At 38.5% G+C, this 26,200-nt stretch overlaps 5 protein-coding genes across 12 annotated transcripts; 4 read left to right on the top strand and 1 right to left on the bottom strand.

The window, feature by feature from the left end:
* The first annotated feature begins 3,830 nt into the window (after positions 1–3,830).
* Positions 3,831–6,883, top strand: LOC110859783. Its single transcript, XM_022108773.2, has 6 exons — positions 3,831–4,658; positions 4,740–4,890; positions 4,981–5,984; positions 6,125–6,347; positions 6,419–6,537; positions 6,622–6,883. The coding sequence occupies exons 1-6, from the start codon at positions 4,536–4,538 to the stop codon at positions 6,775–6,777; spliced, it is 1,776 nt and encodes a 591-aa protein (XP_021964465.1). The 5' UTR covers positions 3,831–4,535; the 3' UTR covers positions 6,778–6,883.
* A 229-nt stretch (positions 6,884–7,112) lies between these two features.
* LOC110859829 lies at positions 7,113–9,641 on the top strand. Its single transcript, XM_022108829.2, has 4 exons — positions 7,113–7,765; positions 7,850–9,191; positions 9,260–9,390; positions 9,470–9,641. The coding sequence occupies exons 1-4, from the start codon at positions 7,724–7,726 to the stop codon at positions 9,530–9,532; spliced, it is 1,578 nt and encodes a 525-aa protein (XP_021964521.1). The 5' UTR covers positions 7,113–7,723; the 3' UTR covers positions 9,533–9,641.
* Positions 9,642–11,058: 1,417 nt separating this feature from the next.
* On the bottom strand, positions 11,059–12,527 carry LOC110859930 (ras-like GTP-binding protein RhoL). Of its 4 annotated transcripts, XM_022108969.2 has the most exons (6): positions 11,952–12,527; positions 11,877–11,878; positions 11,764–11,807; positions 11,585–11,702; positions 11,448–11,501; positions 11,059–11,308 (listed from the first exon to the last, which is right to left on the bottom strand). In XM_022108969.2, exons 1-6 carry the CDS (start codon positions 12,071–12,073, stop codon positions 11,145–11,147), a joined length of 504 nt encoding a protein of 167 aa, XP_021964661.1. In that variant the 5' UTR covers positions 12,074–12,527; the 3' UTR covers positions 11,059–11,144. The 4 variants fall into 4 exon arrangements, 3 of the variants coding, with proteins under 3 accessions (XP_021964661.1, XP_035715764.1, XP_021964660.1); XR_004837150.1 differs by lacking the exon at positions 11,877–11,878 and having other exon boundaries at positions 11,952–12,522; XM_035859871.1 differs by having other exon boundaries at positions 11,059–11,312; positions 11,764–11,878; positions 11,952–12,523.
* A 559-nt stretch (positions 12,528–13,086) lies between these two features.
* Positions 13,087–15,625, top strand: LOC110859817. Its single transcript, XM_022108815.2, has 4 exons — positions 13,087–13,365; positions 13,452–13,535; positions 13,618–14,920; positions 15,176–15,625. Exons 1-4 carry the CDS (start codon positions 13,252–13,254, stop codon positions 15,451–15,453), a joined length of 1,779 nt encoding a protein of 592 aa, XP_021964507.1. The 5' UTR covers positions 13,087–13,251; the 3' UTR covers positions 15,454–15,625.
* Positions 15,626–16,019: 394 nt separating this feature from the next.
* LOC110859853 (rRNA 2'-O-methyltransferase fibrillarin) lies at positions 16,020–25,935 on the top strand. 5 transcript variants are annotated; one of them, XM_022108867.2, is made up of 5 exons: positions 16,020–16,602; positions 16,665–23,034; positions 24,256–24,548; positions 24,653–24,698; positions 24,785–25,093. In XM_022108867.2, exons 1-2 carry the CDS (start codon positions 16,567–16,569, stop codon positions 17,796–17,798), a joined length of 1,170 nt encoding a protein of 389 aa, XP_021964559.2. In that variant the 5' UTR covers positions 16,020–16,566; the 3' UTR covers positions 17,799–23,034; positions 24,256–24,548; positions 24,653–24,698; positions 24,785–25,093. The 5 variants fall into 5 exon arrangements, with proteins under 5 accessions (XP_021964559.2, XP_035715830.1, XP_035715829.1 ...); XM_035859937.1 differs by lacking the exons at positions 24,256–24,548; positions 24,653–24,698; positions 24,785–25,093 and having other exon boundaries at positions 16,665–18,188; positions 18,312–18,415; positions 18,573–23,031; XM_022108866.2 differs by lacking the exons at positions 16,020–16,602; positions 16,665–23,034 and adding an exon at positions 23,958–24,173 and having other exon boundaries at positions 24,785–25,935.
* Positions 25,936–26,200: the final 265 nt, after the last annotated feature.

Below are 26,200 nucleotides of genomic sequence, written 5' to 3'. Positions count from 1 at the left end.
CAACAAAAGCAAAAGCAGACAAAACTCGTTTCTCTCGAATCCAAGCCATTTTTTGCGAATAAATAAGAAGCCAATAAGTACGTGAGCCAGGCCGAATCTTCGTTATGGCAAGGGCATTAAAGTTGTTGCGATGCGTCAAACAAAGCTCGCGTCACTTTGAAATGAGGAGGCGACCCCCTCACCCACTCCCTCACCTTTCCTTACTTTATCCAATGCAGGCTTCTTCAGGTGTGTGTAATAAAATGAAATACATAATATTATGTAATGGATCTCGCATCCTGCTGGCTGGCTGGTTGTGTATCGTGTGTCCCATCTTGAAGTATGTAAATGTATGCAGTGAAACGTGAAAGAAGACGCGTCGACAACAATATATTTAATTGTTTATTCGCAAACGCTGCAAAATTTGGATCGTATAAATGTATATCTATATACTTCTTTTAAGCCATGGTTAAAATAAATTTATTAACAAGATGCATTCAGGAGAGGATGGCGATATCTATTCTGGAGGTTTTTTTATGGTAGACTGGACATTGCTTGAAGAAGAAGCGAGAGGAAACTTTAATGGGTTTGGATGGACAAAGATAAAAATGATGCGGCTTTGTCGCTATTTGATTGTACATATGTAAGATTTGCAATTTTATAATGTACGACTTCGTCCTCGCTGGTTTTCCTTAATTGAAGAAGTAATTATAAAATTAATTGTAAAATTGTATGTATTTAGGTAATAACATTTAATGCAAGAGGTAAACTATACAATTAAAGTAGGTATTAAAGACATAAGTACGAATAACAATATGACATGATGTTATGTTCTGCTTTGACTTTTATGCGTATTACAGAAATTTTTTTGCAAGTGAAAACTGGGTAAATATGAAATTATTCTGGAACTCATCTCATTATTTACAACGTGCTCTGATTGTGGTCCTGACATTGACATGACGTGACCAAAAATGTTGAATAACGCAATTAAAACCGTAACGGTTCCACGTCCTGTAGATCTGAAAAGAGTTGGCTGGCTGGCACATAAATCGGGAATTGTTCAAGGTTGTTTATTTTGTTATACACGAAATACGGCCATTAATGCATGACTAGGAATGAGTGTGCTTTTATGTTTTTGACTTTTAAATTTTGCGATCCACATTCCATTAAATTCATCAGGAAGAAATTCCTCTGTTGAAAATGTTGGACTAAATCGGCTGCAGCGTCAATTCAGGAACAACGAGTTACTACATACTTAATTTGCATATTTCACATAAAATAACACTTGTACATCAACAAGCTAACATCCACGTGCTGATAAAATGCCTTCTTATCAAACCATACGTGTGTAACTTAAAGTTACACATGTATGCTCGAATTTAACGATTTAGCTATTTATTAAATAGTGCAAATGTAAATAATTAGTCGACATTTTAATTATGGCAGTTTTATCCTCTAACTTAACTGTACCTAAAATTTAGATTAAGGACGAATACCAAACACTGCAGATTTCATTTAGCCAGAGGAAGGTAAATTCTTGTCAGGTACTGTCCAGACTGTTTTGCAATGAAAGACGCACTTACCAAAAGCAATAAATAGATCTAAAACTAGGAAATTTATTTGTATAATTTCAAATTATAACCTCAAATTTTTGCGTTTTACAACTCGTGAGAATTTGATAATCAGAAAATCAAGGAAAGTTTTGGTTCTAAGAGCCCGTTTATTTTTAGACTTGAGGATAGCTTTTGAAATTAGGTATTAAGAGTCCTTGGCAAGTGCATAAAAGTAAGCAGGCGACAGGTATCATGACAATCTGCATGCATACTTTTATTTTTTAATCCGACTACAAAAATGTGAAAGGCAATAAATCGAGTAATAAATTCCGCAAATAGCTCGATCAATTTAATTACTCCAGTTTGTGTCTTACATAATCGCGATATAATACACAATGTCGCTAGATTTGCATAAGTATTCCAGGCCAGGAACATTTTTGATTGCTAAATATATATGCATCTAGAAAGAATCACTATACTGACATGTGACCACTTTGAGGCGTACTCTATTTGTACACCAATAAGTTGTCGAGCTCTTAGAAAAAATTAACGATAATTGGCCAGCCGATAAATGTGACTGCAACCTTAATCACGTCAAGTTCTCCAAAATCCTTGACGAAAAACCTGATTCACATCCAGCATCGGCTTTGATCAATCCGCTTATTTATTACCTAACCTACCTCTACATTTTCGCGGAATGCTATAAGCTTTGCTATATATGCGAATTTGCTATATATGGGTGTGCGAATACTCAGACATTATTTTTCGCCATAAATCTGTCACCGGAAAAATCGTACAGATTTATTTTGCACACCTGTCAAAGCATGTTTATTACCTAATCGAAATCGACTAAACTGTCAACACCATGCCCTTACAAGTGGGTCTGGTTGATAATTCGATATATGTACATAAAGAAGTTGATTACGCACGATTTTTTACCGTAAAACGATTTATTATATAGATTTTCTCGCTTAATTATCAACACATAATATGTAACCGTCTCGTACCGACAAGACCAGTTTTATTCCATCCAGACGATATTATCTAATTCCTTCCAGCGTCACTGAGTCACCTTGATTTCTGATTTGTAAAATTTATTTGTACAAGAACATAAAATTCCTTATAAAACAAACAACAGAGAGACGGGGCTACGTTCTGTTGAGAAAGAATCAGGTTTGTGAACGTGACTAATACGAATGTGTATTTAGGTGGTGCACCTCTTTACGTAACAATTATCCAATTTAGTTACCACTCCAGGGTTTAAGAGCGTTATCGTGTATCAAGTTCGATTTTTGAGTTATGACGCATTTATTGGATGGCCAGTTACAAAAAATGATTTCAAGAATAATCTGCCTTTCAAAAAGTCGTTATGATATCAAACAACTTTGTTTTAATGCGTTCTGTGAAGTCCAGGCATGACCCCGGTTGATGGATATATATTTTTATATATTACTTATTGAAAAGGGGGAAAAAATTAACAGAAATGCACCTCCGGTCATATCTCTTACTTGGCACGATTAAAGTAATAATTCTGATAATATAAAGTACTCCAAAATGTAATGCATAATAATAATTAATCCGAATATACAAGATGCACGAGTAAATCAACAGCCGCTACAAATAAATCTTCGGTCCTTGTAAATGAAAATTCAACATCTAAAATCACTCACAATAACAACTTACACAATTCTTGATGGATCAATGACATATTAGCGTCTTCTTTGTCGCCATCATCACTGGTCATCATCATTTTGAGATAATGCTACGGTTTACACCATTTCGCACTTACTTTTCTAGGGTCGTGAACTAAACAGATCAATTTTTCAAACCTCAAATTTGGATGTCATCTCACAAATGTGTATGTACAATAAAACCGGTCTGTTTTCCTGTTTAAATTGGAAGCATATTGTGATTAGGAAAGTAGTTTGCTCATTCCTTGCTTAAACGCTAATAAGTATAATTTATTACGGACGTATGCATTTATGTGTATGTGTTTACGGCTCATTGCACGCACAAATGAGAGAATTTGAAACAAAGAGAAATTTTTCTTTGCAAAATACTCAGTGTAGGGACGCATTTCCTGTTCTTGTTAGTAGTATTTGCAAAATTTGCAGCAATATTCGCATGCATTCATATCTATACTGTATCATTAACAGTGCCTGCATGCAATATGGCAAGAAATCCTTAAGTATTTTATTGTTAAGTTCAAGTCGAGAACAGCAATTTATTATCAAACTACATACCCATGACTCATATCATTCACTATTTGCCACATTTACTGAGACGTAAAACAATAACGCTGCTCGTATGGTGCACTGAACTAAAAAAGCTACCCACTCGTAAAATTGTTGATCATTCCTCTAATTTCATTTCAACTTCAGAAGGGACAAGTTGGGAATAAAATTAGCCAAAATTCTCGGAAATTCTCAGAAATCTCTATAATCCTGATGGGTAGGACTTTCCGATCCGATCTAGTTTCTAGAATACATTTTAAACAACTTATATAAATCTGCGAAGTGAAGTACATATGTAGAACTTGTCGAAGAAGAATAGTTGATAAATAATATAAAGAGTTGACCAGAGTGAGACGGATTCATTGACAAACTGGTCGAACTTGGGAAAGGTTGACCTGCGTTATGTACGTAGTACCACATTCTGCTGTGCATAGTCGAGCTATCTGGTCACATATCTGAATATATGTACATACATAATTGAAGATAGTAATCTTCTCGTGGTTTACTTTTTCTTCGTTACTTTACTACCACAATTTTTGGCTGTCAAGGAAGGAAGGAAGAGTTGTTTTGTTGTGTTGTATTTTTTGAGTTATGAAGTGAAAGCTACGCGACAACACCTACAAATGTAGAGGAAGGAGAAGGAGATTATTGCAAGAATTCATACTCAATGTAGCAGCTTAACTTTAAGAGTGAACTAGAAAAAGTTGTGCAAATTTCCTAAGAAAATATTAGTTTTGAAGTGAAGTGAAGTTTAGAACACGGGAAAATCATGGGTCGTCGGAGTAGTAACAACAGCGTCGGTACCACAAATCTCAGTCTCACCTCACCTCCACCACAACCCGATGTGATCTCGATGCTTCAGATGCATCCTCACCCAATGCTAGTGGATCATGTAAGTTGCTCAGTAAAATGGGAAATTGAACCAATTGTTTATAAATTTCTGACACGATTATTAAACTAATTTTTCCCTCAGATTGTCGAAACCATTCTAAATTACGTTTCTACCACGAACCTATCCCAACTTTTATCTTTACGTACCGTTTGTAGCCTGTGGAATGCTTATTGTACTAAACTACTTCAAGATAAGTACTACTTATCGTTTGGTGGACATAAGTATAATGTGGGTCCGTAAATGCATTTTTATTAACATATTTATATAAGCATTTAAATCCCAGGATCATTAATTGTAATTACACGTACATTAATAAAAATAGGCCGGTTGAAATCATTCCTGGACGAGTTTGAGTTGGACAACAACAAGGATGAAAATCAAAATATCTGTGAAATTAGTCACACAAAAATCACATTCCCCATTCTCAGATTTCGCCTCTTTTCCGACCTTTTCCAAGAATGTAATAAATCCACCGTTTTAAAATTCATTTCGAAATTCGGCCCCATCGCGGAATCTCTCGTCATATTTAAAGACATCAACTCTGACATTGAATACACGGAGGAGGAATTATCACACTTTTCTTTTCCTCGGTTGAAGCATCTCATCTTCTCAGATAGACGCCGATCCGGATTCTCTCAAGACGCCAACGCCCAGTCCTTCCTCTTTCAGTTGGTCTCCTCCTCGAGAAACACTCTTACCACCCTGAACATAAAATTTCCTCGGGAACCAATCTACGAAATTTTCGAGAAGGAAGAACTCATTATCAAAGTGTTTGAAAAGTGTCACATGAGTCGCCTCCGTGTCCTCAAGTTGGATATGAACATTACGGACAAAGTGTTGAAAAGTTTAACCCTGGTAAATCTGCGGCTAAAAACGTTACATTTGTCTCTTGGTGCGTCTCAATTTTCCTCCGAGTCGCTGAAAACGCTGCTGAATTCGCTTCGGGGGTCTTTAGAAGATCTCAGACTGACTGATCTTTACAGGAGAGCCTCCCTTGTCGTGGACCTACCCGAACTCAGTAATCTCAAACAGTTTGAAATCCATGGGCTCGAACTACCCGCTTATTTCGTGACATTTCCTGATTTTTCGTACGAGGCGAAAATGCCGAATTTAAAGAAATTAAAGTTAAACACGTGGGCACCGATTAAGGCGTGGGAAGTGTTTGTCCCGGAAGTTGGGAAGGATAGGGAAGAGCTTGAACCGCTCCGAAACTCGGTCCAGGGAGTGACCGCGTTGTCTTTAGCGATGAATTTCGATTGTCCCGTTATTATGAGAAGAGTGACATCAATGTTCCTCCGAGTGAAAGTTTTGGAGATGCATTTCTCGGTTAGTGCTTCTATTAATTCAAAATTAATAATTTTCTGCAAATTAGCATGTGTGGAAATGCGTATAGAAAAGAATCAAAATTGTTGCTGCTGGCATGTGCCATTTTTCGTGATGTTTTTTTACCACTTATTTTTTTACAGCGAAGTGCTGTCACCGCCCTGCAGGTCGTGTTCCAAAATATGAATCAGTTGGAGGAACTTACGTTACATCAAAGTTATTTGGGAGAAATTTCAACCAATTGTATCGACGATGTTTTGACCGGGTTAGAGGTTGAGGAGTGTAAATGGATGTTAAAAAAGAAGGCATATAAGGTCGGGGATTTAAGTGGGATGGGGAAGAAGCCGAATTTGTCAGATTTAAAAAGTGAGTTTAATTAGTTGGAGGCGAGATTATCTTGATTACTAAATAATTTCTTAATTATATACTAATTGTAGACCTGAAAAAGTTCGATATGATGAGTCTGCGACATCGGAACACGGTGACAGATGTTTGTGGATATCTTCTCTTTTTGAAAATGCCTCACCTTCGTACCCTTGACATTGGGCGGACTCAGGTAAGTAATGCATAACTGCACATTCGTTGCGTTCAGTTAATGGGTCAATTAACTAATTACATACATATTTTTATTATTTTGTAGTTAAGTGACGCCTGCCTCCGCGACTTGGCGGTGCGATTTCCCCACGGAAAATTCGAAAAGTACTATTTGACCAAGAAGACGAAAGGCTACAGCTACGGATACGATTCTAGCTATTACAGAAATTCTGCCTTCACTTCGATATGTGCCGTACAATAAAAAAAACCTGCCTCATCAGTAAGAAAACCATATTTTATTATGTGCTTATATTATTTTCAACTTACATAACTAATAAAAAAATCAGAGTTTTTATTCCAATGATTTATAAAAAGTGTACACACGTGTATGATTTATTTTACGTGCAGCATCAGTACCAAGTCAGCATATAGCATTCTACAATGCAATATACCTGTATCGATGATGTACTTTGCCCTCTTGGAGTGATAACTTGTAAAAAAAGATGCAACTTTTTCATTACGCCTTTCATAAAAGAGGAGATCATGAAAGGGAGACGTACAGTACACATGCGTTGGATGGAATCTTGTTTGTTATATCATCCGCTTTCCAAATAAGAATTGATCTTATTTTTATAATTCAACTTCAACAACATTTTACATAATTTTATATAAACAATTCTCAAGAATGGTGTTTTTCCTCAATTCATTCTGATGGCAGGAATCTAGTTATTACATAAGGACGAGAACGTATCGTAGGTTGTCTTTGCAATTCAAGAATTTGCTGTCTTTCGGTATGTTGTACATAGAATTTAATGGGTGTAGGTAAAATGGGAGTGCCCATTTACACCCGCCACACCTCTGGAAAGAGGAGGTACGGAGTCAAACATCTGCAAAACATCGCACACATATTCATATTGTATAATAGACTAGTGATCTGCACCTTAAGAGGAAATATTACAACCAAAATTACGTCATCGCACAAAAACTCTCAATAATAAGAGAATCCAAATGTTTAGCTTGTTGCAGTCAAAATGCATCTGTGCTTATTTTTGTTATGACATCATGCTTAATAATATTCACGGTCTCTCACCCACCAACCAGTCGTTTTAATGAATTCAGCTACAACGGAACTAAAATTATTAGATTGGACAATCTAGCACTAAAAATTCTGGGGATATGTCCTAAATTGAGCTTAATTACTAAATAATATGGACGATCCGACAAGCATAAATCCCCTACTGATAGACATTGTAAGCCTAAATATTTTATATTGCAGATCAAGATCTGCTTAAAAAAATGGCAAATTAATTTGCGAAATAATTTCAATTATTCAGGTACTTGAAAAGGTTTTCCAAATTCTTCCCTTCCCAGAAGTGAAACGGCACCGCTTCGTTTGCCAACAATGGGGTCGAATTGGTTACACAATTTTAAAATCAAAGTCCAGAGACGCCATACTTTTCGGCGACTCGAACGAGTGCCACAAGCAGATACAAGTGTTCACATCCGTGGTAAAGAAGGAAACTGAATTCAATGGCAGCCTGCCCTTCAGATATTTCACGTTACAACCTTCCGTGTTCTCGAATCAGCGATCTCAGAACATTCAAGACTTTTTTGTCGCAACTGGCAACTCGTTCAAGTCATTATTCATAAATTATCAGGAACATTCGCACAGCTTTACTCTTCCAGAAACTGAATTTCTTGATGATAGCGGGGGAGAATTATTAAGGTTTCCACATTTGCGCCATTTCCGGTTTGAAGTTTCGCCTCCTCAAGATCAGTCTTTTGTACGTTCGGACGGCACAGTGTTAAACGGAGTGGATCTCTTTCGTAAAATTTTTTCCGCTGCTAGAAATATGGTCAGATTGGAACTCGTGATTCCTGAAAGTTCAGTTATCAATGTTGACCCTTATCTCCAGGTTATTTCTGATGGTGATTCAACAATTCATTCAAGATTAGCTGACCTCGTGTTAAACATTACGCTAAACGATAAGCGGGTTAATATCTTGTCAAGTGCAAAGTTTCAATTAAAATCGGTCCGAATTTCGCAGCAAAATTCTGACTGCGAGGCCACGACCGCACTCGATTTTGTCAAGGGTCTCACCCAATCTTTACGACATTTAAAAATTGACTGCCTAAATTTTCACGAATTTCCTACCTTGCCAAATCTGCAAATTTTAGAAGTGTTGGATGGCGGAAGAATTCATCAAGTTGTGGGTCAACATAGTTTACCGGAAATTTTAGATTTTAACTTTGCTCAAACGTTCCCAAAGTTAAGAACGCTCATTTTCACCTCGTACAATTGGAACGCGTCTTTCCTAATGTTGTTCACAACGACTCGAAAAGGAGTAAAGTCTGTTCGCGAGTTAAAGTTACCGAAGCAAATTGACCTTACCGATACCTCGATTCTAGTCTCTCGGATCTCTAAAACATTTCCTCTCCTGGCAAAACTCGAGATTTTCTTGTCACACGAATCTGTTTCCTGTTTGGCTGAGATATTCGCTAAATTGTCCACTTTGGAAGAATTTTCAGTCACTTTTGTCAATTGGAAGGAAAATAAATGCATTGATTACATTATCACCGGAATTAAGGAATGGATTTGCAAAGAAATTTATTCCCTGAATGATATGAGAGGTTTGAAAGTGGCGAGAAGCGCTGCCTCGATTTTAGATCTTCAAAGTAATTCAAAGTTATTATGTAATTTTTGTGTACATAAAATTCCTAAAAATTATGTCATTCATTTTCAGATCTGAAGAGACTCCAGTTAAAAAATATGACCAGATATAACACAAAACGACCACAAATTTCCGACATTTCAGTACATTATGCATTCCTAACACATCCAAGATTATCCAAACTATCTACTTGGCCCTCCGACGTAATTACTCTTAATTTAATACATGGTATTTAATTGAGATTTGATATACTAATTTGTATACGCATATTATATTTTCCAGATATCATCCCAAGGAATTCACCACCTGCGACGAAAATTGGATCTGACGCTGCTACCCTTTTAATAATTTATTCTTTTTTTGTATGTAATCAGCTACATTACGTATGCTGATGCTGAAAACTTAATAAACACTTGCCGGCAAATAAATCGGTCTAGGTGCAAATCGACTCAAAGTTATCGCCGTGATAAAGACGGTGACGAGAATGTAAACTGAATTCAAAGCGAGAACGGAGCAGTACAGGTGTCCTTCAATGTTATGGATCGTATAACTTCGAAACTGATAATGCTGCCAGAACAAGGGACCAACAATGTCTTTGTGTTCGTGTGCCTTCACCGAAACGGCTAGCGAAAAACAGATAATGTTGACGATGAAGATGACCATGTGGCATCCGAGATATATCGCGAGACCCACGATTCGATACTGTAAACAAAGAATAGTTAAATTAGCATCTGTAAAAAACTGATCTAAATATTAGTATAAATTTTGCATATACATGTATTTACCTTGCGAGTAATAAAGAGAAGAATTGACGCCGATAAAATTTGCAAACTTGCCAAAACTATGCCAAACGAGGCGACAACAATGGCAGTGATGGATGACTTCATCCAATTAGACTTTTTAAACGGAAATGCGTAAATGGGGGCGTAGGAGGGTCCACTTTCTCCCTTGTGCTTGCACAAAGACTGGAGAAGCAGGAGGATCGAGATGGTCAGAACGGCGACGCCAAGAAGCTAATTCAAATAATTATTCATGTTTTTGCTTAAATATGAGATTTTGGGTTAACTGTGTATGAAAATGTATAAGTTACCAAAGATATCAATGAAATGATGCAGTCTTGACATTTGCAAGACTTCATATGGTGGTTTGGCTTAGGATTTTTTGTAGCTTGTGAGAAAGCCATGTTCGTCTGACTGAAGCAAAAGTTAAATGCTTTTCCAGTTTTAAATTACGTAACTCCCTTAAGTCCTTTTGAGAAATAAGGCGAATAATATTTTGATAAAACAGTACAGTCTGGTTAAAATACAAAAACAATGCTTATGGCGTTATCAACCAACAAAAATAATTTCCCAGAGTAAATACCGTGTTCGTAGTAGTTCCTAGATTAGCACCAAAAGAGTAAATATGAGATCTCGTAATCAAGCCTGCAGTTCCATTTGCAAATTAAAAACCGAACTCCTAAAAGTAAGCTAGCACATAGATATATGAATTCTGCTGTAGTATAGATTATATATTTTGATCTACATGATCCCATGCTTATGTTTTCCTTGTCAATTACACACATATATCTGCACAGCCTCATTTTTCCAATTTCTCCGTATCCCAGATCCATTTATTCACTATGGCACATGTCACAACGTCCACTAATTACCGAATTTCTCGGTCCTGGGTAGTAAAAACAAAATTTTTATTCGCTGATGTGAAAAACTCCATCCATTCCATGCCTGTCATCCCTTATTAAACCTTTGCACGCAACATCCATGCGACATTAAACAGCATGATTATCTACACTAAACTGGACTAATGCGACAAAATGGTGATGGTCGTTCTTTCGGAAGGGAAAGTAAAATTGTCCAGCGTCACGGGAGGGATGATTATTTACTACATTTATTTTTACAAACTGTACAATTTCACAAGGATAATTATTAAAATAATTGTAATAAAAATAGGGCCGACATCATAAAATCTTACAAGAAAAGCTCTTCCGGTTAGAGCTCTTGCGAGATTTTATGTCCAGCACGGTCGACACGGTCATGATGAAGACAGCCTCCAGCGACGACAGAGATCGTGACGTGCATTCAATGAAGCCCTGCGCCCTCACCCTTCCGACCAAAGCACGTCCTTCCTCATTAGATTACAAATAAATTAATGCATATCACACCTTTAAACATTATCTTAAATAATGTGTGCAAGCAATAAGTTATGCAAAAATGTTATGCAAAAAATATTTAGCACAGAATTAATTAGTAAATTAAATTACCTTCATCCTCCGAGATCAGAGAGTTGCTCGGACTTCGCAGATCCTTTTTCATTCCTTAAATTGAGAAGAACATGAGAAAACGTGTGTTTATAATTCTTCAAAAAATTCTTCAAAATTTTAAAGAAAAATTTCGTTACCGAGAACAATCACTGGCGTAGTGGGACAATACCGTCTCAGTTCAGGAATCCACTTGCTTTCCACGTTTGTAAACGATGTTCGATTCTCAATCGAGTAACAGCACAGGAAACAGTCGGTCTGGATAATCAGATTAAATTAACTTTCACTTTAAATTCTGATTAATTAAGAAACTAATTACATTCTCATAATCTTGGCTTCTCAACTTTTCCCATTCCTCGATTCCTGCCGTATCCCACACAATAATTAGGAACAATTTCCACTCAACAATCACAGATATTACATGAGTCTCACTTCTGTAATATTTAATTAAAACCTAATTATTATTAATTGCTAATATATAGTGAATACCACGTTTGTCATACGTACATGGTCGGTTGATAAGCCTTGTTTCGATAGGGTTCCTTATTAGCAAAAGATTTACACATGCACGATTTCCCAACCATGCCATCGCCCACGACCACAACTTTCAACGGGGCTCTCTTGTCCATGACGGGGATTAAATGTAGACTAATTTTAACTTCTTCTCCGTGATCACGTAATTTGCGTAATAATTTGAACACAAAATATGTAGCATAACAGAACCACTGAGAACATCGATCGATTGCTGACTTGTTTTAACCCTACTAGACTAAATATTTAGTGGAATTGCTATGCACCATGCAGAAATTTTTTACCCCCTTTATACCTTCTTGGTATAAAGGGGACCGGGCTTGTTGCGTTACGGTTGGTATATTATTCTATGAAACCGATACCAGCTAAAGTGCATTCACAATACACCTAATGTAAAAAAATAACAAACTTGTATACAACAATGGATTATTGAAATAATATTCAATATGCAAACTATATTGAATCGACGAGGAATGAATGAGAATCAACTTGCTATAAATAAGTAGATGACTCAATCCAGTCAGATAGAGTTGTGGACCGGGCATTGATTATCAGTAACTAAACTGTGTAATAATAATGGCATATTTTTAGGTGAAATGTTACCCATGTAAACAGCCAATCGCGATACATACTTGAACACAACGTAGTTAAGTTGTTCAAATTACTCATCGCGTATGACACGTTAGTCCACACACATCAAACCACATAACGCTTAACTGATAATGATAATCGCTTATTTGGGAAAAGGAAGTGCGAGAATATTCTTTCATAGAGAAAAACTACATCGTTCATGAAGTCACGTTATCATGGTGTGGAATGCAATAAGTAAAAGATTTGTAATTTGAACAAAGAAATTTGACCGACCGTGACAGTACCAACTGGATAAGTGAATTTAACCATAAAATTTAACCATGAAACTAGCAAACCAAAATAATATTTTGTAGCAGAATGTATGTCTGCATTTAAGAATTACATAATCTACATACATATGTGTAAAAATTATTACGATGCAAAGTGAGACATTTTACATATACGAAGCATTTGCTACATTCGTAATATAACGACTGAGAAAGTTGAGATGCCCCAAAAGCACATAATAAATGTTTATTTACAATCTTATGAATGTACACAAAATCAGCAGCCAGTTCTCTGTTTTGTATGTTGTCTTTCGTTTTTGGAGAAAGTTTTGATAGTTAATCCTGCGTAGAAATAATATTAATTATTAAACGTAATTTTAAGCAAGAAATCAAATCTTTCGATATAGACGGCAGATGTAATGCCTAACAAGAACAAACGGCGACGGGAAGATGTTGTCGATAATACCACGAATATTGTCAAAGTGGGAGGAGAAAGTGATAATGCTGAAGAGCTAGTAGCATTAAATATTAAGGTATTTATAGTTAATTAATTCAATTTGGTGTTTTATTAAGGCCGTATATACTTTTATAAATTATCATTGGTGAAATAAAATTACAGGACGATGGTAATAATCAGTCGTCGTCAGTTGGAGATATGGACGATTTTTTCTCCACCAGGCCACACCCTCTACTAATTCCTCATGTATAAAAATTAATTTATATGTACAGTTGACAGAACATTAGTCTTTGTTAAATGAAATTAATTCAATGATGTTCATTAATAGATAATCGAACTCGTATTTGATTACTTGTTCCTCCCCCAAATAAATCGCAACATTCCTGACGTCCGATCTGTTCGGTTGGTGTCACGAACGTGGAACGTTATTGCAACTAAACTTTACCGAAGAAATTCAGAAGATCTTGTCTTTGGTGAACAGCACGGGTCCGATTCGAAGAGAATGCGCAAATTCCTCAGAGATATGCACCACAGTTTTGACAATCCGATCGAAACATACCGTTTTGACCCTGGATTCTTTACCCAGAGAAACGAATTCCTCTTCAAAAACTTTCTATATTCTTCTACACAGTGGATTGTAACCCTCAAAATGTGGTTTGACAACCAAAGTGACCTCCGCTTTCGGAAACGGTGCTACGCCTCGTTAAAATTGGACTGTTTAAATTATCTCTTTTTCGGCTGTGTTAACTATAGAGGAACCTGTTCCGCAGAACGGATGGAACTAACGTACGCTCTGGATGCCTTACTCGTGGCGGCCACAAGACTGAAAAAATTTTGTTTTTCATTTCCTCCAAAGGATATTAAATCCCAGCAGGGGATGATTAAACGGTTTGGAGACCTCGTGTCCTCAAAATGCCCAAAGTCAGTGACCAACTTAAAGTTGGAGATGAAGTTGACGGATGCGCAGGTCGACGCGCTAAAGGATATTGGACTCTCGTTGGACGTTTTGCACTGCGACTTCAGAGGATCAATTTTGAGTTCTAACGTCCTCTTTAACTTGTTTCAGCAGCAGGAATCCTCTCTTCAAGAGATTCGGCTGCTTGACTCGGAAATTAAGTACGCATATGAGCTAAAATTTCCCCGATTTAAGAAGCTGACAGTGTTAGAAATTCAAGGGGGGTCAATTTCAAAATTCTCCTTTAAAGACAACTTCCCCGTCCTGGAGAGACTATTATTATTTGGCTGGGAGAACGAGAAAACGAATAATTTAATGCTACAGAGTACGACGCCCTGCACAACGTTGACAAGTTTGGAGTTACCCTACAAAATCCATGACCAGAATATTATAAATCTCGCAACAAAGTGCTTTCCGAACTTGAAAAAGTTGGAGATTACCCCCACACAGGAGGGGATGGGGGTTTTGGCGAGTGTCTTTGCTAATTTGGTTCAACTGGAAGAATTAGAGATTACATTTCCGTTCATTATTGACGTTGAGATGAATGTCGACCCCGTCTTTACTGGAATGTCATTAGACGATTGTGAGTTTTTGAGTCGGTGTACATTTCCCGGAAATCTGGAGACGGTGAATTATTCATACCTCCAAGCAAGCCCATCAATAGCCAATTTGTCAAGTATGCAATTTTTACATCTGCATTTCATCAGTTTTATGTAATATGTTTCGTCCTTGAATATGCATTCGGACACAAATCCAAAACTTGATCATTGCATTTGGAGTACACATCTCCAATGCTAAGATATTGGAGTTGCGTCCAAAATGCGCAGAATCGGATTGTGCGAGAAAGCATATTCAATGACAACAAGTTGGATTTACACATACTGGAAAGCATAACTTTCTGAACTCAAGATTTAATTGTCTTGTTTTACAGAACTTAAGAAACTGACAATACTTGACCATTCGAACGAAATTCGTCTCACGGACCTCACAGCATATTTTGGCCTTTTGCGATTGGCGAGTCTCGAAGTCTTGGAAATGAGCCGGTTTAACATTTCGTCCGAGATTTTCCAAGTTTTAAAAGAGAAAGTACATCTCTGCGAAAATTACGATTCGTCAGATTCATGTTCCGATGCGACTTTTAGTTCCGATAGTTCTTGCGACTTGGACCAGTTGGAATTCAATATTTCGGAGGAGGATGAAACTCTCTAATAATTATATTTAACTGACGCATATTGATTTTGAAATTTAAGTCTGCGTATACATACTTAAGTCATAAGCAATATTTAACAGAAGTGTATACATAAAGTCGTGTTTAATATTTGATATTTTTATGTTAATAACTACGGAATAAATTCATATTCATCTTTCTACATTACAATGACACTCCAGCTCTAACAAAATCAATTACTTACGCTGTCTTACTACTGGATGAGATTGCATAACTAATAGAAAAGCAAAGGAGACAGATGACACGTTCCTGCAATATTAGTCTGATTATTTCGTGTTCAATTTGCCTAAATACATATGTACCATCATGTCCCTAAGTTGTGTCAAGATGATGCAAGGACAAAATTACTTTAACATTGGCAAATCGCAGGATGAAATTGTTCGCAATTTTGTTCCCTTCTCATACCTACTATCAAGACATCAGGTATTATTCGCAGTTGGTATGCATTTAGATAGGAGCGAAGAAACTCCGCAGTTTCGGATACTAAAATAAACACCACAAAACCCGGGTAATAACCCAAGACTTTTACTTTCCTTCTTTACACTTAAAACAGCTTGACTCTCTCTCACTGTTCAATTAAACTTTGGAACAGAAACCTACTTACTTAGGTACATATTTTTTTATGTCGAGAGGAAATAGGACGTAGTCAACGGTGTGCGTTCAATCTGTCCGTTTTAGACAGCGTTTTACTACACCACAGACTTTTGCGATTTCGACACAACAAAACTCCGTCTTTAGAACGACGAGAATCACATTTTCCTTTTGCAGATATACACGAGCTGGTCCAGTCCAGTCTCACTCTGTCCGTTCATGTGTTTGCATATTACTTGGCCAAATAAGCATACATTAACAAGCGTAGCGTAACGTAGCTGACATACATAGCACAACTGCAACAAAAAACAAGTAGATAAAAAAGTTCAAGTTTGTTAAGTGGTAAACGTGCGAAATTTAAGCAGTTAATTGGACATACTTACCGAATAGATAATAAATACGGGATGACAAAATTTATACAAACTTAGTATTAGTTTCGATTAGCTCGATTCAGGCCTTCTGAAAAAAAATCAGTAGTATTTTTGCATACATAAAACTTCAACATGATTTTAGAAGAGAATCCACTACGCGTGGATTTGGTAAGTTCATTTTCTTACTTCAGAAACATGTATTTTGAATGCATTCGTAATTTTAATTACAGATCATCGAAAATCTGATGAATTTCCTCCCCGAAAGAGATCTCAAGAACTGTCGCCTAGTCTCCACGCAGTGGTACTTTCCCGCTACGAAAGCTTTGCAAAAATCAGCAAAACCCATCACGTTCGGATCCCTCTACAAAGTTAACTTAATTCGACTTAAGCCTGACCTCGAGACGATAAAGTTGTTCATGTCGACTATGGAAGCGTCCCCATACATTGTCCCCTACGTCAAGTTTGACCTCCGACCCAACGTCCTTGCCCCCAACTGTCTCAGTTTGATGGACGAATTCTTCACCAACTTTGGCCCTGTCATCACCCAACTGTCAATCTCTTTGGCTTACGAGAGTTCAGATACGTTTCCTAAGCGGTGCTTTCCTCTCCTAAATTTAGAGAATTTAAAAACTCTAGAATTTTGTAACTCGCTCTGCGGCGAACTCCATCCCGCTCTCACGACAGAACTCTTGACGACGAGGTACAACTTGCTGGAAACTATTTTACACGCTGCTCCAAACTTGGAAACGCTAAGTTTATGGGCCGACTCGGAAAATGTGGCGTGGCCAGGAGAAGCTATCGAGGTCTTGAGACTGGCTGAGTTACCAAAGTTGAGGAATTTGAAGATTTCCTTCCCAATGACTAATTATCAATTGGTGAACTTAAGTCGGGTTAATGTTCAGTTGACCTCGTTCATATTCTTGATACGAGAACCCACCTTTAATACGGAAAGTTTATACAAAATTCTAGCCTCGCAGGCAAACAGTTTAACCAATTTAAAACTCGTGGATTTGCAATGTGACCAAGTCAAATTTTTAGAACTTCCTGTAATGCCTAAGCTAAAACATTTCGAGGTCGAGGGAGCTTTTTACGGTGATCATTGTCGTTTGTCCTTGCTGAACTTTAATTTTGAAAAAATCCCGAAAATAGAGAAGATTATTTTGAGAAATTGTCACAGTAGAAATTTAGATCTTGGGTCATTACTTTGTGGAACGGGGGCGTCTAGGTCACTTTTAGAATTTCACGCGACAGCAGCACATGACTTTATGAATTCAAAAGTGATTCAAGAAATTCCCAAGATTTTCCCGAATTTGAAAAATTTACATGTAATGTTCTCCCCCGAAGCGAAGGATTCGATTTTTTAAGCTATAGATCTCGAGAATCATATATAGTATTTATTATGGTTAAAGGTGAATTACTTTTATTTCTGTCCTTGTCGCCAATACTAAATAATTAATTCGAGTTACAAAGTTGTCAAACATGAGTAATTGTTGTTTAAACATTTCAGTTTGGTTCGATATATTACTTTTTATTAACACTCAATTTTATGAGAGACGGACTGTGGTTTTTTGACTTTATCCCGGAAAGTCAAAATCATATTTCTCTGTATAGATTTTCCGGACTACCTCTCTATTTTGGAATATTACACATTCCCATTGGAGGAATATGAATTGCCGGTGTTCCGAGATAAGATCGAAAAATACATCGGGGAGTTGAATTGGCATGCTCACGAATATCCGGATGAACGGGACGAGGTAAGTATTACGGTTGAAATTGTGCAGAAAAGATATTCATGAAATGTCGTAGGCATTTAATGTTTCCGAACTTCAAAAATATTACCAAAAAGGATAGCAAGTGAATTTCCTGTTGATTTCTAGGGTCTGCATGATGTTGAAGATGCTTTGGAAGAAGTAGTTCTGTTCTTGCAGAGTTACAGACTCAATATTCCCAATGTTTCTCAGAAACTGTGGGCCACAAAATTGTGAGTTATAATTGCTTATATGTTTCGCATACATGGTCAAACTACATATGTGTATACGTATTGGTATGTACGTATCCATTTTCATTTTGAACATTCCTAATTTTTCAAATTGTAGTATGCATATAATACTATACTGTTATCTTTCCACATGTTTCAGTATTTGTGACATGCTGGTGAAGTTTGGCCCACGACATAATGCAGTCATCACTGATGCCAACATGGATAATATTCTTGTTCATTACCAAGAAGGCTACGAAATTGCCATTGCATCCAGCCCTCTCCTTGCTGAATCCATCACGTTCAACTGTCAATATTTCGACTTTCTGCTTCTCCACAACTTCAAAGATAGAGCTGCAATTTTGCTGACAGCGGCGGTCGACGCAACCAAAATTACTCTGGGGAATGACATTCAGAATTGGAGGAACACCCATCCTAAACTAGGAATGCTTCTAGCCCGGAGACGGCACGTCATTGCACTACCTTAGAACATTTACTCTAACATTGTCTTAATAATTTTCTTATACAATTTTACACTCCTTGTTGATTACTTTCCTCTTTGCTCTTGTTTTTGTAAATGTATGTATGTATGTATGTATGTTTGTATGCATGTATGTTTAGATAATTATGTATATATACTCGTAGTAGTGGGGGACTGGAAGTAGGATGTTTCCTATTTTGGATCCACTTGTACCTCGTGTATGAGTGGACCAGAGTGAGGAAGAGTGGGACGCACTTTAACTTTCCATTTCAATTCTAGAATTAAACTCCGAAGTTCATGCCTTCGAAATCAAAGCATTGGGTCATTTTGTGTATGACGGGGGGATCCTGCTTGTTACGCCCCCTCTCGTTACAAGCCCTGTCCTCTACTACGTAAATCGAACATAACTGAATATATCTGTTAAATAAAACTCGTTACATAAATACTCATTACGCATTGGTTTTATCTTGTTGTCGTCGAGCCAAAAAAAATGCCCCCACTCCCCGCAGGGAGTGGGGGCCGTTAATTCGAGCGCAGCGCCAATAAGTCGCACGTCGTCGAGCCAAAAAAAATGCCCCCACTCCCCGCAGGGAGTGGGGGCCGTTAATTCGAGCGCAGCGCCAATAAGTCGCACCTCGTCGAGCCAAAAAAAATGCCCCCACTCCCCGCAGGGAGTGGGGGCCGTTAATTCGAGCGCAGCGCCAATAAGTCGCACGTCGTCGAGCCAAAAAAAATGCCCCCACTCCCCGCAGGGAGTGGGGGCCGTTAATTCGAGCGCAGCGCCAATAAGTCGCACGTCGTCGAGCCAAAAAAAATGCCCCCACTCCCCGCAGGGAGTGGGGGCCGTTAATTCGAGCGCAGCGCCAATAAGTCGCACGTCGTCGAGCCAAAAAAAATGCCCCCACTCCCCGCAGGGAGTGGGGGCCGTTAATTCGAGCGCAGCGCCAATAAGTCGCACGTCGTCGAGCCAAAAAAAATGCCCCCACTCCCCGCAGGGAGTGGGGGCCGTTAATTCGAGCGCAGCGCCAATAAGTCGCACCTCGTCGAGCCAAAAAAAATGCCCCCACTCCCCGCAGGGAGTGGGGGCCGTTAATTCGAGCGCAGCGCCAATAAGTCGCACGTCGTCGAGCCAAAAAAAATGCCCCCACTCCCCGCAGGGAGTGGGGGCCGTTAATTCGAGCGCAGCGCCAATAAGTCGCACCTCGTCGAGCCAAAAAAAATGCCCCCACTCCCCGCAGGGAGTGGGGGCCGTTAATTCGAGCGCAGCGCCAATAAGTCGCACGTCGTCGAGCCAAAAAAAATGCCCCCACTCCCCGCAGGGAGTGGGGGCCGTTAATTCGAGCGCAGCGCCAATAAGTCGCACGTCGTCGAGCCAAAAAAAATGCCCCCACTCCCCGCAGGGAGTGGGGGCCGTTAATTCGAGCGCAGCGCCAATAAGTCGCACGTCGTCGAGCCAAAAAAAATGCCCCCACTCCCCGCAGGGAGTGGGGGCCGTTAATTCGAGCGCAGCGCCAATAAGTCGCACGTCGTCGAGCCAAAAAAAATGCCCCCACTCCCCGCAGGGAGTGGGGGCCGTTAATTCGAGCGCAGCGCCAATAAGTCGCACCTCGTCGAGCCAAAAAAAATGCCCCCACTCCCCGCAGGGAGTGGGGGCCGTTAATTCGAGCGCAGCGCCAATAAGTCGCACGTCGTCGAGCCAAAAAAAATGCCCCCACTCCCCGCAGGGAGTGGGGGCCGTTAATTCGAGCGCAGCGCCAATAAGTCGCACCTCGTCGAGCCAAAAAAAATGCCCCCACTCCCCGCAGGGAGTGGGGGCCGTTAATTCGAGCGCAGCGCCAATAAGTCGCACGTCGTCGAGCCAAAAAAAATGCCCCCACTCCCCGCAGGGAGTGGGGGCCGTTAATTCGAGCGCAGCGCCAATAAGTCGCACGTCGTCGAGCCAAAAAAAATGCCCCCACTCCCCGCAGGGAGTGGGGGCCGTTGATTCGAGCGCAGCGCCAATAAGTCGCACGTCGTCGAGCCAAAAAAAACCCACTCAAGCGTCACCAGTGTAGTTGGACCAAATTATGCAGCCTGTGCTATGTCCACAATTTCAGGACTTCTGCTATTCCAAAACCCATCTGCCAGTGTTATTGATTCAGAGTGTCGACTTTGTTGTGAAGTAACATCTCTCGTCTTATTCATCGGATTGTATGTGAAGAATGTTGTGTTCGAATAAAAAAATGTGTTACTCCGAATATTTGTCTTGCGTCCAAATATTTAAGTTCCATTTATTTCATGTCACTTTACATGGTGCTAAAAATATGCGTACATTGTATATACATATGCGATTACATCATTGAATACTGATGAATGCATAAATAATTCATCAAAGTTCCTAAGATATTGTCTGTAATTATGGAAAAGTGTGACGACAGGATCTTATTGTCAGTAATTTGTCCTCATGAGAAGATATTTATGAGAGAGTGGACTAATCAAATAACTTTAACATCCACCTCTTTGATGAGAGGCCAAACCACTCATAGTGGTACAATTTTTATTGCATTTCAGGCACACAGGATTTCGGTCTTTGCAACTAGACTTACGGTTTCGATGCACTTGTAGATTTGCAAATGTCTTGAAATCGTTGCCACAGTCCGAACAAATTGTACCATGTGCCCCCTTTGTACACCCCCTCTTTCTGTGAAGTTCGAAATTACCACGATTTCCATAGTCTTTGTTGCAATCATGGCATACTGTTTCTCTACTACCAGTACATCTAGGAACGTGTTTTTTGAGACTGTCTCTGGCAATCCATGATGGTCCAGACGGTTTATATCCACAACCGTCACACTTCAGCTCATTCACTCCTTTTCTGGCTATAGTTGGAGGGTATAAGACGACCCTCTTTAAAAATGGCATGGCAAGATCTTGACGTGTAGCAATTTTATTACTACACTTAATATCTATATGGTCACTAAGACTCAAATCCATGTCATACAAGGGAACACAAGTCTGGTTCAGCTCTTGTATGGATTTGGATGTGATCACGTAATCCAAAGTGGAAGTGATATGGTTTATTTGGTTAGACTTGTGTGGAGCGTGTCTAGTAAACACGTTTGGTTTCCACAACTTATCTGCTATATTTCGAAAACCATATTTCTTTATGATTTTTTGCAGTTGGTCGAACAACCTAGACCTTTGGTCTGGCTTATGATTGGGTTTCAACTTTTGCATATTGAAATCTCCGACCCAAATGCAATGTTCGTCTGCATGTTTTCTACACAGAGCTTTAATTGTTTTCAACCATTTCTGCTGTTCATCTGCTCTACACGGAAGTCTATTGGTTGATGGGAAGTAGAGATTGAAAAACAATATCTCTTTATCCAACAAATCACAACCCACCTTCACCATCATAATCCGTTCATGATTAAATGGTAGGTTAGGATCTGATGAACTCAAAGGCACATGTTTGACTTTGACAGTGTCTTTATAAAACACACAAAGACCATAGCTCGATTTTGTCGGGTCTGTTTTCCATTGAAGTGATGAATGAAAAATGGATTCATATCCGTACTGCTGTTTTACAAAATCAGCTATATTCTGCTCGTTTCTAGCTTGAATTTGACTTTCCTGAATAAAAATCAAGTCACTATCGTTCCAGTGAGGCATCATCTTTTTTATTTTTTCTTCAGTGATACCATCAGCATTCCAAGAATGATATTGAAGAGTTTGAGCCATTTTCACATTTTTATAAATCGCACAAAGCAATTATTGATGTTTTAAAACCGCACAAAGCAGTTTTGTATTTCGAACCACACAAAGCAGTTTTTATTTCGAACCGCACAAAGCAGTTCAGAATTGAAAAGTATAAACTAAAATGAAAAATGTACACAAAAATAAATAAAATCCGGCGGTGAAGAACGACGATGAGTGAGGATCACCGGAGCCTACAAAACACAAACAATGATTGATTATCATTAACATAATTACTTTGCTAACCTAGCTTTATCTAAAATAATTTAATGATTAAATACTTCACGAAACAACAATGTCGGCGAAGGACGATGGAGACGCAGACACAAAGCAGATAAGAATCCGTAAGTACGCCGCTCTGTACTACTCCGGTTCAGATGATCTATAAAACAGGAATTCAACATATGTAAGTAAAAGTTATTGCTTGGCTAAACTATCTGTGTTACTAATTTAAAAAAATATAATGTTATAACAAAGACAAAGAACGGAGGAGGCCATGACGGCTAAAACACATAAGAATCCGGAGTTGCGGATTCTTTTCACTTACTGCAATTAAACACAATGATTAGAATATACTTTGCTATCCTAGCTTTAATTATGTCTAAATTAATACAAATATTAACATGCTGATCATAAACTGACAATTCTTACCTTAGCTATACTCGAACCTTCTTAACAAAAAATATATAACTGGCGCTGGAGTCCTTGTTTTTGGTGACGACACTTGCCCGTCTGTGTCCCTAAAAATCCCGTAAAGAACAATTTGGCTGTTACTACTTTGCTAACCTAGCTTTATTATATAATTTTGATAACAAAAGTCCTTACCTCTGACAGCGGCAGCGGCAGCGCAATAGCTTTAAATTCGATGATTTAGAGAAGTTGATGACGATAACAAGTATTGTGTTGTCGATTTTGTGTATAACTTACACGAATAATAATTATTGGTAAGTATTTACGGTTTAGAATCAAGTTAATTGGTCATTAAATACAAATTACACAAATTTTGGAGAGAGAGAGAGAGAGAGCGACAAAATACAACCATCAATGCACGTGTGTTGAGAAGAAGTGGATGGCACCGGGAATGTAGTTTGAAAAACGTTTCCACTAGCCACTGGTTAGCTCACCCACTTCTTCTCAACACACGTGCATTGATGGTTGTATTTTGTCGCTCTCTCTCTCTCTCTCTCCAAAATTTGTGTAATTTGTATTTAATGACCAATTAACTTGATTCTAAACCGTAAATACTTACCAATAATTATTATTCGTGTAAGTTATACACAAAATCGACAACACAATACTTGTTATCGTCATCAACTTCTCTAAATCATCGAATTTAAAGCTATTGCGCTGCCGCTGCCGCTGTCAGAGGTAAGGACTTTTGTTATCAAAATTATATAATAAAGCTAGGGTGGCAAAGTAATTTATCTGGTGTTTGATTTGAATTGCAAGTAAAAAGTCACCTCCTCCCAAGAGCGGCGTGCTCCGGATTGTTAGGTGTTTTGTGGTGTCCTGGTCGCCGTCGTCATATTTGATTGTTCCATCAGGGTTAATTATTCATATTAAAATTATAGAATAAAGATAGGTTAGCAAAGCGTTTAAACTTGATCTCTGTTTCGTCAAATTTCAGATGGACGACTATATGGAATTAAACTTTAAGGGACAAGCCGGTGCCCTTCGTCGTGCCATCCTTGGCGATGGTGGTAGGCAAGGAGGATCGTTTAGAGGTGAGTTTTGGTGGTCGAGGTCGGGGATTTGGTGGGGATCATGGTCAAGGTCGGGGATTTGGTGGGGATCGTGGTCGAGGTCGGGGATTTGGTGGGGATCATGGTCAAGGTCGGGGATTTGGTGGGGATCGTGGTCGAAGATTTGGTGGGAATCGCGGTGGATTTAGTCGTGGCGGTGGGGTGAGCAAGAAGAAAGGTAGAATTTCTTTTACTACGAACGATTTGTTATTTATTTATTGTGTATTTTATTAGAACTCATTTTTTTACTTCATTACAACTCATTTTTTTACTTCATTGCAGCCAATCGCAAATGTTACCTTTGCAAAGAGCTTGATCATCTTGCAAAGTAAGCAAATAAGTATGCATCATCAAGTAATCTAATTATTTATAAATTTTTAACTTTTATGTTGACTTTTAAACTTCGATTTCCAGGAATTGTCCATACTCTGAAGAAGACGCCAAAAAGAAAAAAGTCGCTGCTCTGGAAAAGCACGCCGAGACAGCTGTCGCGGCTGCCAAAGCTGCTGCTGCTCCCACAGCTACTACTTCGTATTCTTCTACTTACCAGGTGGCCTAAGTTTCGGATTGAACCCCCACATTTATGATGCCACCTCCACCCCGTGTTGATGCTGATGGAAATCCCCCAACATAATCAATTACATTGCTGTATACCCTGTTATTATATATAGTTCTTGTTTTGTATTTGTATTTAATAAAATGTCTTTCTTTTGAATAACGCAATTTCCAAGAGCAATTTTTTCAGTCATTCTAAAATAAGAAAAAATTGGCGTGGAGCTTCGCCCCATATTAGCATCTTCACAAAATTCTGACTGATGGCATCCAGCCACAAAACAACGTTACCATGAGAAAACTGAACGTATCGTACAAGTACAGCTTTACTGACCTTGTCACAAATATCACAACTAAGGTAAATGCATATCCATGTAGTTTCTGCCGGCAGTTTTTGCAAACTATGTTTACAATAATGCATAATTTGCATATTTGCAGCTGAATGGTCAGCTTTCTCAAGGGGAAAATATATCTGACAACAACTGTGAGTTTCACTCATGTGATCATGTACAAGGTCTTTGCACTTGGGGAGGTTGCTTGGGGGATTAATTTGAAGTAATACTTGTATTAGTACTAGTATTAATATATATATCCTACTAATACTAGTATTAGCTTCAAATTAATCCCCCAAGTAAAGAGACCTTGGATCATGTATTTGTGAAGATATGAATGGGTGACGACCAAGGTATGTTTACTTGGGGGGTTGCCTGGGAGTTTATTTCAAGAGTAAGTTCTTACTCTTGAAATAAACTCCCAGGCAACCCCCCCCCCCCAAGTAAACATACCTTGGGTGACGACAATTGATATTGGGGGGATTCATGTCACCTAAATACGTCGCTTGCTTACCCTGTGAACAAGTGCAAAGTATGGTGAATAGTTGAACTTCTCATGTATTTCAGATTTTCTATATTTTGTACCTTGTTTGTATTAAGTAATGCAAGTGTTTATATGTAGATATACAAAAAAGAGTTAAAGAGAACAATAAAAATTGTGTTTACAACATGTACGACCAATTAGATTTGCATATGTAACAATAATTTCGCATTAATGGACACACTTCAAAACATTCTGTGCAATTCAAACAGACTGGTAGAAATGTACGATTTTTTTGTTATTGTTGTTGTTATCGTGTTCAACATATTTTAAAAAGAAGCGTAGTGGTACAACGCATATTTGGTTGTGTAACATGTTGTTATTTATAAATTTCGTCTGCATTGGTTTCTACAGCTCTCCAAGGAATGCATCCACCAGTTAAACAGACGTCTGCATGTGGTCCAA

The sequence above is a fragment of the Folsomia candida genome, unplaced genomic scaffold, assembly GCF_002217175.1.
Source record: "Folsomia candida strain VU population unplaced genomic scaffold, ASM221717v1 Fcan01_Sc028, whole genome shotgun sequence".
Classification (NCBI taxonomy): Eukaryota; Metazoa; Arthropoda; class Collembola; order Entomobryomorpha; family Isotomidae; genus Folsomia; species Folsomia candida.
Note: the sequence above shows the minus strand (reverse complement) of the source record. Positions and strands in the feature narration are given on the sequence as shown.